The 17,413-nt window shown below is 58.0% G+C and overlaps 1 protein-coding gene across 10 annotated transcripts in view; it reads right to left on the bottom strand.

Annotated features, from left to right (window-relative positions):
- The window catches only part of DGKZ (diacylglycerol kinase zeta), a 40,950-nt gene that overhangs the window by 2,311 nt on the left and 21,226 nt on the right, over positions 1–17,413 (bottom strand). For 3 of the 10 annotated variants that reach the window (XM_019743626.2, XM_074336298.1, XM_019743628.2), the window contains exons 2-26: positions 9,772–9,880; positions 9,361–9,456; positions 8,968–9,042; positions 7,732–7,788; positions 7,254–7,322; positions 6,226–6,297; positions 6,004–6,120; positions 5,844–5,915; positions 5,497–5,592; positions 5,162–5,244; positions 4,999–5,059; positions 4,795–4,908; positions 4,574–4,714; positions 3,929–4,007; positions 3,701–3,756; positions 3,474–3,536; positions 3,296–3,369; positions 3,099–3,210; positions 2,498–2,697; positions 2,209–2,309; positions 2,026–2,105; positions 1,866–1,935; positions 1,680–1,720; positions 954–1,093; positions 50–81 (exon numbers count right to left, since the gene is read on the bottom strand). In XM_019743626.2, coding sequence (XP_019599185.1) covers positions 50–81; positions 954–1,093; positions 1,680–1,720; positions 1,866–1,935; positions 2,026–2,105; positions 2,209–2,309; positions 2,498–2,697; positions 3,099–3,210; positions 3,296–3,369; positions 3,474–3,536; positions 3,701–3,756; positions 3,929–4,007; positions 4,574–4,714; positions 4,795–4,908; positions 4,999–5,059; positions 5,162–5,244; positions 5,497–5,592; positions 5,844–5,915; positions 6,004–6,120; positions 6,226–6,297; positions 7,254–7,322; positions 7,732–7,788; positions 8,968–9,042; positions 9,361–9,456; positions 9,772–9,880 — 2,210 coding nt within the window. Of the gene's footprint in view, positions 1–49; positions 82–953; positions 1,094–1,679; positions 1,721–1,865; positions 1,936–2,025; positions 2,106–2,208; positions 2,310–2,497; positions 2,698–3,098; positions 3,211–3,295; positions 3,370–3,473; positions 3,537–3,700; positions 3,757–3,928; positions 4,008–4,573; positions 4,715–4,794; positions 4,909–4,998; positions 5,060–5,161; positions 5,245–5,496; positions 5,593–5,843; positions 5,916–6,003; positions 6,121–6,225; positions 6,298–7,253; positions 7,323–7,731; positions 7,789–8,967; positions 9,046–9,360; positions 9,457–9,771; positions 9,881–10,202; positions 11,924–14,601; positions 14,751–17,413 lie in introns of those variants that run through there. The other 7 variants (XM_019743625.2, XM_019743629.2, XM_019743627.2 and 4 more) reach the window with 5 other exon arrangements.

Genomic DNA, 17,413 nt, shown 5'->3' with positions numbered 1-17,413 from the left:
ACTCCTAAGACCAGGGAGAAAGGAGGGGCCCTGCAGGGAGCGGCCTCACCTTTAGGGGGTACAGCATCCCCTGGTAGTGACCTACAAACAGAGCAGGATGAGATGTCACATGGCTACAGCAGCGGCCCAGCTTGTCGCCCTCCCCTGCCCCAAACAGGGGCACCCTTCATCGTTTGAACAGTTTATTGAGTGCCTGCTACGTGTCAAGTGCTGCTGTTTCAGGCACTGGCGATACAGCAGTGAACATGGCGGATGGAGAACTGGCTCTCAAGGAGCTTACATTCTAGCCAGGCAGACAGATATACACAAATAAATAAAGTATTTTCAGAGCAGGAAGTGCTATGAAGAATACAAGAGGGGGTAGTGTAATTGAACAGCAACTTCAGATGGGGTTCCTGGGAAGACTTCTCCGCGGAGGAAACCCCCACGTGTGCATGGAGGGCCAGCTCTGTGAAGGACGGGGAGGTGTCTGGGGCAGCAAGGACAAGTCCGGAGGTGGGCAAACCTGAGGCCTCAAAGAACTGAGAGCTGAGTGGGGCTGGACTGTGGTGGTGATGGAGGGGAGAGGGCAGGCTGAGGCTGCACATGAGGAAGTGACCTGAAATGACTAGGTACACAGGGAGGGTACGTGGCCGCAGGCAGCTGGGAGAGGAGGTTCTAGGCTGGAGAGAGAGGTGGCGACCGGGTCACAGTGGCTTAGATGGGTGGTGTGATCAGATGCTGGGAGAGCTGACAGGACTTGCTGAGGGGTCAGACCTGGGGTGGGAGGGCAGAGGCCAGGGAGAGTTTGCTGCCAACGAGCCAGCCAGGGGAGTCAGTAGGGGCCGCAGGCAGCGAGCTGGACGTGTGGCTGGCACGCAGGGCACTGGCTGGGACTGAAGGCAGGACTTCAGGAGCTACCAGCTTATAGGTGGGACTCAGAGCCAGGGGACTGGAGCAGCTTTGGGACTCACCGAGGTGTGGGTGAGCAGGGGGAGGTGGGGAGAGGGGAAGTGGGGGTTGGGAGGTCAGGCCGGGCCGATGCCCCCAGCAGCTCTGGGTCCAGGATATAAATCTCGTCCTGTGCGATCTCTGTCACATAGTTGAGGTGTTCCTGTGGGTGGGGAGGCCAGGCCAGGGTCAGGGCTGAGGTTCACAGCCTTCCGGGGGGCCGATGGTGGGGTGGAGGGGCCGTACAGCCAGATGACCTGGAGAAGCCTCGCTATGGACGTAAACTGACGGGGCAGCCAGGCGAGGGGCCCTGCCAGTCCCCGCTCCCCTCACCCCCTGGTCACCCCTCCTTTCCCAGCACTCAAAGCCCCGCCTGACCTCTGTGTACTGGGCCCACCGGCTTGCCAGCCCCTTCCCACTGCTAAGCCTTTCCCCAGGCGACCTGGCCCCTGGTCCAAAGTGTCTTTTCTCCTGTGTCTCTCTGGATGTCACCGGCACTTCAAGCCCCCTCCCCCACCCCAGCAAGCCTAAGCCTTTTCTGGGTACACTGCCTCCCTTTCCCTGTTGGTACCATCCCTGGGCACTCCAGCCCGGAGGGCAGGGCCCTGCCCTATCCACAGAGTGGACAATGTGAGAGCTCTATGGAACATGAGGACAGGGTGGGCCCACTGTGGAGGGTCAGGCTAACGAGAGCTGATGCCAAGTGCCCTGGAACCAGCTGCAGATGGAGCAGGACAGCAAGTGCTCACCTGGGCCCGGTCGATCCTGTAGAAACGGCTGGCAGTGGTGGCTATGGGGGAGAAGTGAGTCGGCTGAGAATGCAGGAGGCCCTCGTCCGGGCCCAGGTCTTCTGCTGCCCCAACCCCAGACCGCCCAGGGAAGGGGGCAGGACACGGCCCGGGACTGCCAGGGTCGGGCCTTTCAGAGCCACTCACCGTCCAGAAAGCACCACTTGGGGGACAGTTTCTGGCATGTCAGGGACTTGGCTCCAGCACCTTCAGGCTCCTGTTGAGAGAAGCAAAGGCCGGGGCTGGGTGGAAACAGAACCTGGAGCAGGAGAGAGCAGCACCGGGCAGGCCCGTCCCCTCCCCTCACCTGCTGGAGCCTCTCAATGTGGGCGCGGCACAGCTCCAGGTCACTGTCTCCTGGGACCACCACAGTGCCCAGTGGCACGGCTAGAGGACAGAGCAGGTCGTCAGCAGCTGGCTGCACCCCAGCGCCCTGCCCTCAGAGGACTCAGCGGCCCCTCAGTGCTCCCCCAGCCCTGCTGTCACTCACAGGCCTCCTTGAGCTGCTCCTTGTCGTAATGCAGGGCCTCGTAGTCATGCATGCTGACCCTGCTCACCTGGATCCGCAGCTGCTCAGGTACTGGCTGCTGGCTGAGGGCAGGGGCAGCAAGAGGGGACTCGGCAAGGGCCCAGCTCGAGCACCAAACCAAGTGTCCCCTCCCAGCTGCCCTGGGGCACAGGGACTGGTAGCCCCCTTTTCAGCTGGGGAAACCAAGGCTCAACGAGGGGCAGAGTCTGGCCTCGGGCCCAGGGCACGTGGAGGCTGCAGGGGCACGTACTCGCTATGCAGGGGGGTGGCACTGCGCCGCTTGACCTTCTGCACCATGGTGGCCTGGTTGCGCAGGGCGATGTGAATGCGCGAAGCGGCCAGTTTGCAGGGTTCGCCATCCACCTGCACCGGGATGGCCTTGGACGTGGTGAGCACCACCTCACGGCACTGCGTCAGCCGCTCGCCGTGCCCGCCCACCTGCAGCGCTGCCTGTGAGCACAGAAGGCTCAGGTCAGGGGCCAGGGCGGGATGCTGGGACCTCAAGCCCTGCTCCTGCCAGGGACACTGTGGCCAGAGAACAGAGTGACCCCGATGGAATGCGGAGGGAGGAGGAGGCCCCAACAGAAGGGAAGGTGTGGGCAAGACCGAGACACACGCAATGAGGGTGACTCCCCAGTCAGACGGGCTTGATGAAAGTAGCCTCCCAGACGTAGAGACTGAAAGACACTCTGAAGTCAGAGAGAGGAGGAGACCGGGAGCCCCCAGTCAGAGAAGGGACATTTGGTGACCCCCCACTTCCACCTTGGAACCGCGCTTGTGAGCACTATAGGCCCAGGCCAGGCACGAAGTGGAGCCGGGGCCTCAGGCAGGCCCCACGCTGGCCCACTCACCAGGGATGTCATGGTGAAGCCGATGACTTCGAGGTAGCCGTCATCATGCCGCTGGGGCTCGAAGTCATGGTGCTCCCCAGGGTGGCCCCAGGGCATGGTGCCTGCGCAGTACCTGAAGGGACGGCAGCGGCGGGCTTCAGAGGACAGTCTCACAGGATGGGGACAGCTGGACCCACGCACAGCCCTCCCATCCTCACCTGGGGATGTTCAGGAAAACAATGCACTGGGGTTTCAGGTCCTGAATCTTGGGGGTCAGGTCAGTTCCGTCACACTGGAGGCAGGGACAGGGGAGGGGGTTGGGGTACACGCGTGGTGCCAAGGCAGCTTCCCTCCCGGCAGGGCCTGCCTCTCTGCCTGCCGGCTCGGCCCACTCACCACCACGCGGATGTGCTTGGCCAAGTCCTTGGAACTGCCCATCAGAAAGTCGGAGAAGGCTGTCTGTGGGAGACAGAGGCGTCAGCATCTGGTGACAGGGACCTTCCCTCACCACTGCCTGACGGGGCTCCTGGGGCCTGGCACACACAGGTGGGCTAGGGACGTGGCTAGTGGAATAGGTGGGCATGGGAAGGGGGTGTTGCTGGGCTGGCAGACTCCAAACTCACCCCGGCATAGAACATCTTATTCCGAAAGCGGCTATTGAATTTCTCTGGGTTGGCTTCTGAGTGGCAACAAGAAACGGGAGATAGTTACTCGGGGGCTGCTGGGGCTTCCCAGGCTGGGGTGGGGAGGGAGGGCTGGGAGCGAACGCCTTTTACTGGTCGTGGTAAGGTCTGACCCTCCTGCGTCCCTCCCTCCCCAGCCTCCCAAAGCCTCAGCAAGAGCTTGCCAACCTCGAGACTCATGAAACTCCAGGGTGACGTGGGCATCAAAGCCCAGGCTGAAGTAGTTGTTGAAGACGTCCAACGGTAGCTGGAAAAACATCAAGGGACCAGCATGAGGGTTGGGCCTCACGGACACCTCCCCGATCCAGGCCCAGGGGCACGGTGCTTGCTCAGCCCACGCGTTTTCAGAGGCCTTTCCCACACAGTTAACGCGATCCCCTAGAAAGCTCTTCCCCAGCCTCCCTGCCCACCTCAGGATCTGCCCTTTCGGCTCCTCTAAGTGTCCTGTACACAAGAGCACCCCCCACTCTGCTGGCACCCATTTCCTCGGCTTTCCTTCCCCCACAATGCTTCCCCGATGTGCCATATTCTGTAGGAGTCCACAAGTGGGGGCTTTGTCACGTTCACTGCTGGCAGGAGCCTGGCAGGTAGCAGGCACTCAGCAAGTATTTGCCGAGCGGCTGAATAACTACTATCTTGTGAGGACCACAATTCCCACCGTACAGATGAAGAAGCCAAAGTCTGAAGAGATGAAGAGACTCCCCATGATCCCAGAACCAGCACGTGTGCAAGTGGGGCCCAGCCCCAGTCTCCTGGGAATGCCAGACACTGAGGTGTGGCGCGGGCCCCCGTACATGGCCCCGGCCGACCTACCCGGTCCGTGGCGCCCTCGTCACGCTCCTCGGGCCCTGCTTCCGGGTTGGGCTCTACATGGAGGTCCCAACGGTCCAGCTGCACCACGTTCCCCTCCTCCACGTGGGACAGGATCTTAGACACGGGCTCATCAGTGTAGCCCTGGTGGAAGGAAAGAGGAAGTGAGCCCCTCCCCCACCACACAGCCCACCCCTGCGGCCCCACCTCCGGTGGGCTCTTACCCCGCCCCAGTTGAGGGTGCGGGCCAAGTCATTGCCAGTGCCCAGGGGCAGGATGGCAACAGGCGGTGGCGGTTTTAAGCGCAGCTGGTCCAGGGTAGAGAGGATCCAGCCGACCTGGAGGGGGCATGGCAGAAGAGGCCAGGTCAGGCCAGCCAGGCCCAGGCGCAGGTCCAGGCCGGCTGGGGAGAGGAGGGGGCAGCTCACCGTGCCATCGCCCCCGCACGCCAGGATCCGCAGGTTGTGCACTTTGCGGTACATCTCCAGCCTGGGGTGGGAAGACAGGGAGGGGGTAAGGGTACATGGGACGGGCCCTGAGCGCCAAGCAGACCCTCATCACTGTCCCCACAGACACGTGGCAGGTACTTACGCCTCCTTGGGGCCTCCCTGGCTCAGGTCAAAGACTTGTCGGGGATTGAGATACCACAGGAATGACTGGATAATCTTAGCGCCCTGTGAGGGGCGGGGAGGAGGCAGTCAGGGGTGGTGGGCTGAGGTGGGGGGCAGGCAGGGAGAAGGCTGTGGCTGTGGGAACCAGGCCTAATAGGGGTGAGGGGCAGAGACAGGGTTAGATTTTTCTCAGGATCCCTGCGAAGGAGGGATGGGGCAGAAGCCTGAAATGGAACCTGGAACAGCTGTGGGGTGGGAGAGCCTGACCCCATGCCTCCCCTCAGGCTCTCTGTGGAGCAGGAAGGCTGTGCGCACCTGGTTGCCCCCACTCTTGGGGTTCACAAACACCAGCAGGGGCTTCATGAGGGGGGACGGGGTGGGCCTGATGATGAAGGGTCTCCAGCGGCCCTCCTAGGAGACAGAAATCCCGTAAGTCTCCTTCCTGTCCTGGAGGACCCTACCCCATGCTCAGCGGTGCCCCTGGGGGCCCCTCACGTACCACCTCTGGATCAGACCTTAGGGTGGGCCTGGCCATAGTGAAGCAAGTTAGGTCTGACCTCCCACCCTCCTCAGGGCTCTAGAGCCCAAAGTGACCCAACAAAGGCGGAACCAGCCTGTTTCTTCCTGTCCCCTCCAGCTGTCCACCCGGCCCCAGGTCGAACCTCGGGCCCTTTCTTGCTGGATTTCCTCTTGAAGGATGCTCTCTTTTTCTTCTTGCTGGCCTTGAGGGTGTTCTGCATGGGAAGCAGGGGGATTAGTAGCATGGGGTGGCTGGCAGGCCCCAAGTGCATAGGAGGTGTCAAGGGTACAGGCAGGACTCACCTGGGGCCTGCGGGCACGGAGGATCCAGGTGGGCGGGATGACCACGGCAGCGTGGACCCCCAGGGAGCAGGGTTCCTCGATCTGCTGCAGCATGAAGCAGGATACCTTGCTGTGGTACTGGGGGGAGGGGGTGGTGGCTGAGCTGGGCCGAGCTGTGGCCTGGGACCCCAGCGCAGCCCAGCACGGGGGACGGCCTTAGGGGCCAGGGCAGGCACCACTCACTGCTTGCTTGCACCAGGAGCAGCTGATGGCCACAATCTCCTTGCTATGGAAGGTGAACTTCTGCTGGAAGCCCTAGGGTAGAGAGGGTGGTTGGGGCACCAGGGGCCAGGTCCGGAGAGGTACTCTTAGCCCCTCTTGTGTTGCCAACCTCTCTCCGCCCAAGGAAATTGGGCACATTTTTAAAAATTAAAAAAAAAAAATCTATCAGAAAGCCCCTAGAGCAGGGAGGCTCAGCCAGGGGCCTGTGACTCTGAAGTTAATTGCAAAGTTTTGGGTGTGCACACATGACCTGCTGGAGGGCGGCCACAGCTAACTCTGGCTTGACTCAGATCCCCTCCTTCCTGACCCCAAACCCGGCCAGGCCCCCTGGGCTGCTCTGTCCCAAAGTCCTTTGTGCTTCTTTATAGTACCTGTGACCGTCCTTCCCTTGTGCATTCCACAGACATTTATCGAGGGCCCACCCCCTGCGTGCCAAACGCTGTGCCAAGCACTGAGAGTCAATGGAGGAAAGGGGGACAGGGGTCCCTAGCCCTCTCAGAGCCTACACTTTCTGAGGGAGACAGACAAGAAGCAGACAATCAATGAGTGAACAAAACCACCACAGCCCGTGCTCAGGAAGACCGCAGTGGTCTGTCTTAGAGCCATACCCTCCTCCAGGAGGGCAGGAACCCAATGCCCAGCTCAGCGCTCGGCACCCAACAGGCGCTCAACAAACGCCTGCTGAGTTAACAACTGAGTAAGGCGACACGATTCTCAGAGGGTGCGCTCACGACCTCAAAGCTGTCAGGACACACTGCACTAGAAGAAACCCTTCCTCCGTGCTGTCCTGCTTGGCCCGGAGACCGAGGTGTTTTGGAACTGACTGGGCACCGCAGCCGGGCTTACAGTGAGCCCTGAGACTCTGCATTCTGGGGACACAGGCAGTGATGGTGAGGCCACACTGGACACACAGTATAGGACTTGGGGGCCGCAGGGCCCAGGTCCAGTGGGCAGCAGGCTGGTTGATATCCTTGGGCAGGGCCTCTCACCTTCCCACAGTGCCGACACTTGCCATCTTGGCGTCGCCTGTGTACCCAGTGGTGCCGCACGAAGGTTGGCTGGTGGAAGAGGAGAGAAACATCATTGGAGTTAGTGAGAGGTGGAGGGAACAAAATCCCCGAGCACGGCCTGCACCCCTTGATACATCAGTGATGAAGGTGGGGTCTGCAGGAAGGTCTCTGAGGTCTTGTGTGTGAGGGGAAGGGGCTGAAGACTTCTTTTTGTGGCCTGGAGCACAGCTACGTCTCCAAGGAGGGACAGTGCTAGGAGGCATGTGGTGCCTCACCCGGTCTGCAGTCAGGGCCAGCCAGGCTTTCCCCTCTGAGACCTTCTCAGAGCCTCATCCTTTGCACCTCCCTGGGCCCCAGAGCAGCCTAGAAGGTGCTGAGCCCCCTAGTGGCAGTTGGGGGACACTGCACAGAGGTCCACTTGGGGTCTCCTTGCCCCTAAACTACCGTGGGCACATACCTCACGGACATTCCTGGAGCCTGATTCACGGAAGGACGGCTTACAGCGGAAATTTATCTGTGAAAGATGGCAATGACCACAAAACGTCAGAATCTCCCTTTGGGGTCAGGCATATGGCCGACCGCTGCAGGAAAGGGTCACTCAGAGTCATCCCCACAAGGTAGGGAGGGATAGCCCCAACTCATCCCGGGGGGGCCCTCAGAACATGAGATGCAGCCTCTCAGAAGCCCTCCTGAGAACCAGAAGGAAGCTTTCCCTTCTCTGCCCAGTATTTTGCGATTGGGGAGAGACTGGGCCTTTACTGTCCGTCTCCCCCACCTGGACGGCACCATGGTTTCCTTCTCCATATTTTTCCTCAACCTCCAACACTCCCAACCTAGGCACCTGCAGGCACCCCGGTCCTGGCCTCAGACTTGTGCTGACTGGTCTCTGGAGAGAGACCTCTAGCTAATTTGTGGAACCCTGGTTTGATTTTCACTTTAGAGGATGGTGATGGGTCTATAACACCTGGGGCTGCATTTGTTTCTCTTTTCCTAACTGTCCCCTTTAGACTTAGCAAAGTCATAGAGAAGCCTTATCCTACGAATCAGACGCTGGGTAGCCTGGTCTGTGCCATTCCCAGTCCAGCTGCTTTCCTGTATGCTACGCTGCTACCTGGGGGCGCTGACTGGCTGTGGCAGCCCTCCCACCCTCTGCCTGGATCCTCCCACCAGCATTCCGGCTACCTCCCTCTAGAAGCACGGGGCCCAGACATGCCCCCAGCTGCAGAAACACCATGGACAATGGACTTTGGGGAAAGGTCTCCACAGTAGGGGTGTGTAGGGGACAGAGCCTGGCTTTGGGGTTACATACACAAAACGGAGCCAGCCACAACTGAGTCATGAAGCTTCAGCAAGGCAACGAATGCCCCCTTCTAAGTGTTAGATTAGATACTGATAAAATGGTGTCATGGGATCATTCATTAATTCATCCTGTCGACTAACAGTCAATGCACCCCACTCTGCCAGGCTTGTTCTGGGCAGTGGGGATACAGCAGCTACTATACAGGGAAGCCAGGATTCAAATGCAGGCATTTCAGCTCCAGGGTCCTTGGCTCTTCACCACCACAGGCACTGGGCTATCGCTGGCAGGCAATGCTTGTGTAACACGACTATGCACATGCAGACACACGTGTGAGCTCTGAGGGCTTCAGCACCTGCAGGGCAGGGGCAGGAAAGGCTGAGCAACTACACTCACCTTCTCCAGCTGCTCAATGCAGGGGGTGTGCACCACGATCTTGCAGGCTGCACACTTTCTCCGGGACACTGACTTCTGCTGTAGGAAAGAGAGAACCCCTGAGGCACCAGGTAACTCCACCCTGGATGCTGCTCCAGGGCAGGTAGAGCAATCCTTGCATTTGCCCCAGCACAACTGCCCTCTGTGTGCACCGGGAACCCCCACTATTGGCTCCTGGCATCAGGACACAGCTGCCATTCCTCTCACCATCCTTGCGCAGCCCACAGCAGGGGCGCTCAGGTTCCCACCTTCCTCTGGAAGGGTTACAGCCCTCCAGCCAGCAGGGGTCGGCCTACAGGCGCCTAGAGCCGGACCCACCACCAGGGGGCAGCATGCCGCACACAGCGCACTCACCAGCATCTTAGCTACACAGTACTGCTCTCCAACATAGCAGAAGTCCCCCGACACGTTGGTCTCGAACCAGATGTGCTCCCCATATGTCGCGGACTCCTAGACAGTGGGACGAACATGCTTAGTGCACACCTGCCACCCACATCACCAGTCAGGCCCCACCCTGACCTACCAACCCTCTCTCCCCCAAGATAAACTTGCTCCAGCCACCATGATCTACTTGGCTCCATCCTGTTTTCCCCATTGTCCTTACTATTGAAGGCTTGGTGCAAACATGGCCACACCAGGAGGTCTGCCCTGACCCCACAGGCTCCTCTCGCATCTTCCCACAGTACCTCCACCCCCAACTGCTGCCGTGGCCCACAGCCCAGCAGGGGCTGGTACCCATGTGCCCTTCAGCACCCAGCCACTCACACTCCAGTCCACAGTGCTCCGGATATGCCGCTCTGGCTCGCTGCACGGGGCGCCTGGAGCCGGAGGAGGCGGTGCCAGGTGCTGGAGGCCCGACTTGGTGATGGCTTTCCTACAGAAAAGGAGACAGCTGAGGCCAGCTGAGCACTTGGAAACTCTGCTCCTTACCCCATCACTTGGGACCTCTGCCCTCACTATGACCCCAACCCAAGGCCAAGATAGGGATAGCAATAGGGAGGGAGGGTAGAGGGCCCCTTCCAGCAGCCCAAGATTCAGAGGATTCCTGCGGGAGGCTCAGCCCTCCTCACAGCCCTTCCCGGTGTGCTGCTCTGGTGCAGGGAGCCCTCAGGCCAAGCAGAGCCTCAAGGCCCTTCCTCTCGGCCAGCCCCCTTGGAGGCCACACCACTCGCCCTGCCGGCCACAGCTATACCTACGCAAGCAGGGCGCTCCAGGCCTGGGGTCCGGCCGACTTGCGCCGTAGGGCTACCTGGCGCCTGCGGGACAGCGGGCGCACACGGGCGGGCATCATGGAGCCAGCTGAGGCACCTGAGGCTCTTTCGCCCCCAGGGCCAGGATGCTGGCCTGAGGGCCGCTGCTGGCTGAGGCGCCGATAGTAACCCTGCAGGCCCCAGAGGGCGCAGTCATACACCCTGTCAGCAGGGAGCAGGTGGGAGGAGGCTCGGCGCAGGCAACGGGGCACAGGCAGCAGGGGCCGTGTGCCCAGGTGTGGGGTTGGCCCTGGTCTAGTGGTGCTTCGCTGGATGGCACTCAGTGCTGCAACTGTCACATCCTCCTCTTGGACCCCCTCCTCCTTCTCCTCCTCCTCCTCACTCATGTCCACAAGCCTGGTCAACAGCAGGGGTGCGCCCAGAAGCTGGGCCCCAACAGTGGCAGGCTGTGGGGTGGGCACCTCATCCACGGTGAAGCGGGGGTTGCAGGCAGGGGGCGCGGTGCTGGATCGGCGGCGGGTGCCCCGGGGCCGCATCCCACAGCCCAGGAGGCAGCCCTGGAGCTGTGCGCTGGAGCGGCGCCTCTGTGTTAGCGAGGAAGAGGCCTGCCCGGCAGGGGAGCGGCGCCGCGCCTTGCCCGTGGGCAGCCCCACGCTGCTGGGCCGCCGCTGCCCCTCTCCAGGGCCTGGGGACTTCCGCTGGAAGTGTCTCCTAAAAAAAGTCTCCATGCAGGGGCGGGCCGGTGGCTGTTGGCACAGAGACCAGGGAGCCCACATTTACCACTGCTGGAAGCACTGGTGCTCTCCCCAGTTACACCTCTAGGCTGCCCCCGGAGTAGTGCAGGAGGGGGATTCCAGCTACCCATCCCCAGTCCCGTCCAGGCACCATAATCCACCAAGTCCTGGCCTAAAGGACTTCGACTCTTGCCTGAAGCTGACGGAAAAGAAAAAAGGAAACTGGAAGGTGCATCCTGGGTTCCAGTTCAGAGTTGACCTAGACAGACTGAGGGGCCGAAGTCAAGGGTTTCCCTCCTCGGGTCCTTTCTTTTATTTCCACCAACATGAGGCAGGTTAGATTTAATGTCCGTTCCTGGAACATGGCACAAACCACGCCATGGTAATAAAACAAGGCTCTCTGAAAAGAAACTCAATCTTGATAAGACCCCTGACTCTCTCAGCCCCATTCTTGGGACCAGGCTGAGTGGCACCTAGAAACAGAGAGGGTCTGACATATATGCCTTAGGGATCAAAGGACCCTGGGGAAACAAGGCCCTCAGAGAACTGGAGAGGCAGCTGCACAGGGAGAGAAGCCACCCTAGAGGGACTTTGCATAGGAAGCGACAAGAGGCCTGAGCCAAGAGAAAAGCCTTCTGGATTCTGGTGTGCGCGTGTCTCTGTGTCTCTGCGGGGCCGAAGATAAGAACTTTTCTGGAACTAGACTGTTCTCTCTCACCCGTCTGAAGAGGTCCAGTATGGACACCATCCCACGTGTGAAAGTATTGGGTGACGTCTGAAAACCTTCCCAGCTCTGCCACCGACAGTGCCTGTGCACTGCGCTTTGTCCTAGGGGCCAGTGCTACCTGTAGAAGCCACAAGTCTCACAATTCCAAATACTGAGCTGCCCTGAGCCGCCTCCAGGGAGGCAGGACCCTTGGAGACCAGCCTTGCTCAAATCATTCTCCCATGACCTGTTCTAAGCACACGTTCCCCTTCCTCCACCAGCTCACCTGCTCCTGCCACCTCTTCTTCACAGGCCACTGGGGTCACCTGCACCCTTTTCTCTCGTCAACAGTGGGAGAAGGGCAGAAGCCTGGCACGCTGGTCAGGTGAGAGTCAGTTCTACCTGAAGGCAAAGCCTACACTGCAGAGATCAGGTGGGGAGTCGAGTCTTTCCTCTTGGACTAGGAGGCTGAGACTGAGGTGGGATAGGTAGGGAAGGTGACCATCATAAGAACCATTTAACGGTTCTATTTACTGAACACCTACTATGCAACAGGCCCTGGGCTAGGCACTTTCATTTACCATCTTATCTGATCCCCGCTATAACCCTGTGAGGCAAAAAGAATGAATGGCTCTATTGCAGAGATGACAAAACTGGGGCTTCCAGAGGCGCAGTAATATGCCCAAGGTCACACGGCTGGTCAGTGGCAGAACTGGGACCTGAACCCTGGTGGGCCTGACGTGGGGTCTGCTCTGCACCCAGGAAGAGGAACTTGAAGGCCCAGCTGCCCACTGCTGCCAGGGCATTGGCTTGCCAGCACTCCCCCAGGGTGTCAGCTTTCTCTGCCCGTCTGGTCAGGCCGCCCTGTGACAGCTGCCCAGCCTGGAGAAGATTAGTCACCCGGACACACCGCCTGATGCTAGTGTCACCCAGAAAACAAAAGGCCACAGTCAGTGGTGGGGGGAGGTGCTGCAGGCACTTCGTGGGTGGCGCTGAGCACTGGGCCCTGCCTGCTGCCCCAGACCCACCCTGACGAGAGGCCAGGAGGAAGCGGTCACCTGCACAGCCCGCTTCATGACAGGGGGCAGCTTCCAGCGCTCCCACGGTGCTCTGGCCCACATATTGCCAGCAGCCCCAGTCCACATCTGCCCAGAGTATCCTCCGCTGCCTGACGGTGCAGTCACTCCAAGTGGGGAACAAAGCAGGCCGGGCCAGTGTGTGACCATGTGCTACGCTGTCCTTTCACAGGCCTCAGTTTCCTTATTTGTCCAAGGAGGCTGATTTGACATTTTATTATAAGCTCTCTGGCCAGGAACCCAAGCCTCTGTGTTTCCAATGTCCCCTCCCCCCAGTCGCTGTGCTTCCTGTTCCTCTGGTCTCCATAGAAACCTCTGTCCTCTGGTCAGCAATTGCCTGACTCCTGACTTCCTATCTCTGCTGAGGCTTCTCCTGGGTCTGGTCAGAGCCCAGCCTGGCCTCAGGCCTGTCCCAGCCTTCTCCCTGCTTGGACCTTGAGCCTTTTCCCACAGCACAGCTCTGAGCAGTAGCTTCTTTTCACCTCACACTGTGTTACTTTCTACATACTACCGCAAAGTACGAAGTATGTGTAAAGGTCACTGGAGGAGGCCCCACAGGGTTCTCACACCAACCACAGAGCAAACAAAATAGGCTGCCCCTCAGCCTCCTGGTGGGGGGCCTGGGGAAGCCTGTCACACCCAGAGGAACAGGATGGGAAAAAACTCATGGCCCCATCAACCTCTGGCTGGCTGCTGGGGGCCCAGGGAGGACAAAGGATACTAGGGAGAGACATGCATGCTAGTGCTGGCCACGTACCCCTGATGAACAGCAGCGAGTGTGGCGGTGGGCAGCTGCCAGTGTGGGTGAGCAGCCTGAGTGCCCCAGCTAGGACGGACAGGACACCTGACCCCGCAGCCCAGACTCTCCCACACTCTATGTTAGTTGCAAGTAGAAAAGCCCAAAGGCTTTGAAATCCTGCATCTACCATTGCTTTCCTGGGCTGATCAACTAACATTGAGTCTCGATGCTCTCGTCTGCAAAATGGGGATGATACCACCTCGTTCAGAAGGTTGGCATAAGGGACATTCTGATGAGATGATGGTATAAAGTACCTGACGCTATGATACCTGGAAGAAAGTAAGGGCATGGCGGGCCCTACGCCCACAGCAAACACCAGGTGTGTGGATCATACCACCTCCTGAGGTTTGACTCTGCCCATGGCGGGAGTGGGAACCCAGAAAGGGAAGCAGGAGTACCTAGAGTGGCCACCACCCACCTCATGAGGAACAGAGCCTGGCAGCCAGAGCCACCTGGGTGTCTGCTCATGCCATGAGGAATGTCCTCTGCCCCTCGTACCAGGCCTGGCCCACAGGGACACCTCTGCCTCCAGAGGTGCTCACCCAGGATTCCCTGTGGGATTCGGCCAGAGTCGCCAATCTATGCGGTGGTCAGGGCCCCACTCCCAGCAGCTCCAGAGCGAGGGCCTGGAGCTGCCTCCCCTGGAGGCTGCTGCTTAGAAGCCACGTCTGGCTGCTCTGCTCCCAGGCGGGGACACTGGAAGGGAGGCCTGCCTAAGGGCTGGTGAGGCAGGGTCCCATCTTCCCCATGGTCTTTAGTCACTAAGGTGGATCCTACCCCAACAAAACAAACAAACAAAAATGCACAGTGGGGAGCAGATGGGCCTGCATGGTACAGGAGGTGACCAGGCCAGTAATGTTTACCTCCACTGGGTCTGCGCTGGCTGGGGGCAGGAGGCCCACCTACCCTTTTCTTTTCCCTTTCCCTTTCCTTTTCTATCAGTTTCAGGAGACTCTTCTAGGGATGGTGGTGCCTGGGCCCTCCCCATCCACCCCTCCCCAGACCCACCCAGACAGATACAGGAGGGAGGAAGCAGAAGGCAAGGAAGGGTGGGGGAGCCCCCTTTGACCTGATCTGGAAGGCAGGATTGCAGGCAGGAGGTGGGTGAGCGGATGGGGGCTGGGGTCCCTGTGGGCAGGCGAGCCCCAGGGTCTGGCTCCAGCTCCAGGCTGCCGGCCTCTGGCTGAGCAACTCCTAGTTTGGAGAGTGAGCTGCTGTGGCGGCTCCTCTGCCCCCTCCCCCCCTCCTCCCCCAGCCTGACAGCCGTTATGAAAATAACCTGATTGGTAACCGACTGCACTTCCTCTCCCAGCGGCCGCTCCTGGCCCTGCAGCAAGCAGGCGGGTAAGCGCACACGCGCATACATGCACACATGCACACACGTACACACCACACGCACGAGCCTTGCCTTCTGGCTCCTCTTCCCAAAGTCCCTGAGCCAAGCTGAGCGAGAGCCCACTAGCCTTCCCTCCACCTGGCACCCGTTACAGGGCAGCCCCTGCCTCAGCGCTGGGATGGTGTGTGGGGGGAAGGTCTGGGGAGGGCGAAGTGAAGGTCGGGCCCGCTCCCCTTCTGGCCATCTAACGCCTTCTCACACCCACTGAACAGGTTTCCTGGGGTCTGGGGAAAGCGTCTGAGATAGCTAACTACTGGCTCCAGACAAACCAACCACAAAAATAAACATCTATCGAAGGTTTCACAACTTACAAAGCTCTTTTTACAAGCATTATCAGACAGGAGGCTTAGAATTCCCCTGGTCCTGGCTACACCAACAGGGTGTCAGTGGCTCGTGGAGACTGGACCAGTGACAGCCCACAGCTCAGAAGTGGCTGAGTCCGGACTCCCGATCCTGGGTCTCCCAGCCCTGCCGAGGGGGCCTGTCACAGCTGCCCTGGCTTGTGTCCAGGACAGACAATCTCACACACCCATCTTGCCCAGAATGCCACCGCAACCCCCCTACCCCCCTACCGCTCGTGACCCGCTCATGACACACCTGGCTCCCTAGGGTCTAGATAGCAGCTCCCAAACTTCCTGGTCCCAGGACCCCCTTATATACTCTTAAAATTACTGAAGAGCTCAAGAAGGTTTTGTTTATGCAGATTATAGCTATTAAATTTACCATATTAGAAATTAAAACCGAGAAATGTTTAAAATATTTATTCGTTTAAAAACAATAAGGCAATTGCATGTTAATATAAATAACATCCTTTTATGAAAAAATAAACTATATTTTCTAAAACAAAAAAATAGTGAGAAGGGTGCCTTGTTTTAATTTTTGCGCATCTTTTTAATGTCTGCCTCAACAGAAGACAGCCAGATTATCCTACCTGCCTCTGCCGTCGGTCTGTTGACATGTTATTTTGGTTGCAGTATATGAAGAAAATTCTGCCTCACACTGACATGTAGTTAGAAAAGGAAGGAGTATTTTCATAGCCTTTCCAGGCAATTACGGATATTCTTCTTTGCTACTACACCAAAATATGACAAGTAGTAGTTTCTTAAAGGTTAGTTAGTGGCTATGTAGAATCTGAAACCACACTAGTAAGTGACCTTTTCACTGGTCTATCTTGAATTTTGCATTTTGTAACATGAGGCATAGGTCATTGGAAAATCAAATTGGTTTACTGAGTTATGCAGATGTTCCAAATGCTGACACATTTTATTATGTAGCATCAAAAAAAAAAAAAATCACACTTGCTAACATCCCTACTGATCTCATTAGCAAACTCATTTTAAGTTCTGGGAAGCTGTCAGCTTCTAGGCAGCGGATATAAGGTTTCAAAAATTATAATTTTCCCTCAAAAGCTCAAATTTTACCATTAGCAACAAACACTGCTACTGTTTTTGAAGTGACAATCTCCCTTCAATCCTTTTGAGCAAATGTCTGCCAAGCACCCAAGTCGGAAGAGTTCTGTCTGTCACGTGTTCTTTCAAGTTAAAATGGTGTTCCTTAAAAAAACTGACTAGTACAGCTTGCAACTCAGTTGCAAAAGTGCTTTTCAGTACACCCACCATAGTTTGGAATGCCTTACGCACACATATGTCACATGTAATATTTAAAAAGATATATACTCAAGGATCTAGGCTTTATAAAATGAATACTTTCTATTGCATTTGTTGTTGTTGTTGTTGTGAGTATGGAGTGAAGAGTACAACGCTACTAGCTTGTGTTGGGGTCCCTGCCTTGATCTGTGCTGAGGTTCCAGCAGTTTTACCCACCACTACTTCTGCACCATCAGTACAAATATCAACACGGTGAAAAGGACACACACCCAGGGAAGCTCTGAAAGTATTATTACGAAAATAGTTTTGATCTCACCAATCCCCTGAAAGGGTCTAGCCGTCCCCACCCCAGGACCATACTTTGGGAACCACTGATTCAGAATGAATTCCAAACCCTCCCGCCTGGCGTATGTGGCTTCTGCAGTGTGGCACTAACACGGCCTCCTATTCCTTGACACAGACCCTTGCTTCTAACCCAGCTAACCTAGTCTGTCCCTGTCTAGCTATGCCCAGGCTCACTGCTGTGTCCCTGCACATGGCCTACCTTCTGCCTAGAATACTGGCCTCCTTCCCCACCTCATAGCAAAACCCCACCTGCTCCAGCCAAGAATATGTCCCTCCCACTGGTAATTTCACACCATCCATTTGGCTCCTCTGCCACTGGACCCATGGAAGTCCTGATTCTTTCAGATCCATGTGCCTCATTCCTCCCTCCCTCCCACCAGACCACAAGCGCCCACAGGGCCAGTGGCCAGGCCTCGTGCATCTGGGCATGCCCGCCAGGGTGCCTGGCAGTGAGTCCAGTGTTTATTGCTGACCAGCTCAGGAGGAAGGAACAGGGAATTCCATGGAGGGGCCAGAGCCGTAAGGAAAGAAAA

This window comes from Rhinolophus sinicus, linkage group LG06 (assembly GCF_036562045.2).
Source record: "Rhinolophus sinicus isolate RSC01 linkage group LG06, ASM3656204v1, whole genome shotgun sequence".
NCBI classification, from domain to species: Eukaryota; Metazoa; Chordata; class Mammalia; order Chiroptera; family Rhinolophidae; genus Rhinolophus; species Rhinolophus sinicus.
Note: the sequence above shows the minus strand (reverse complement) of the source record. Positions and strands in the feature narration are given on the sequence as shown.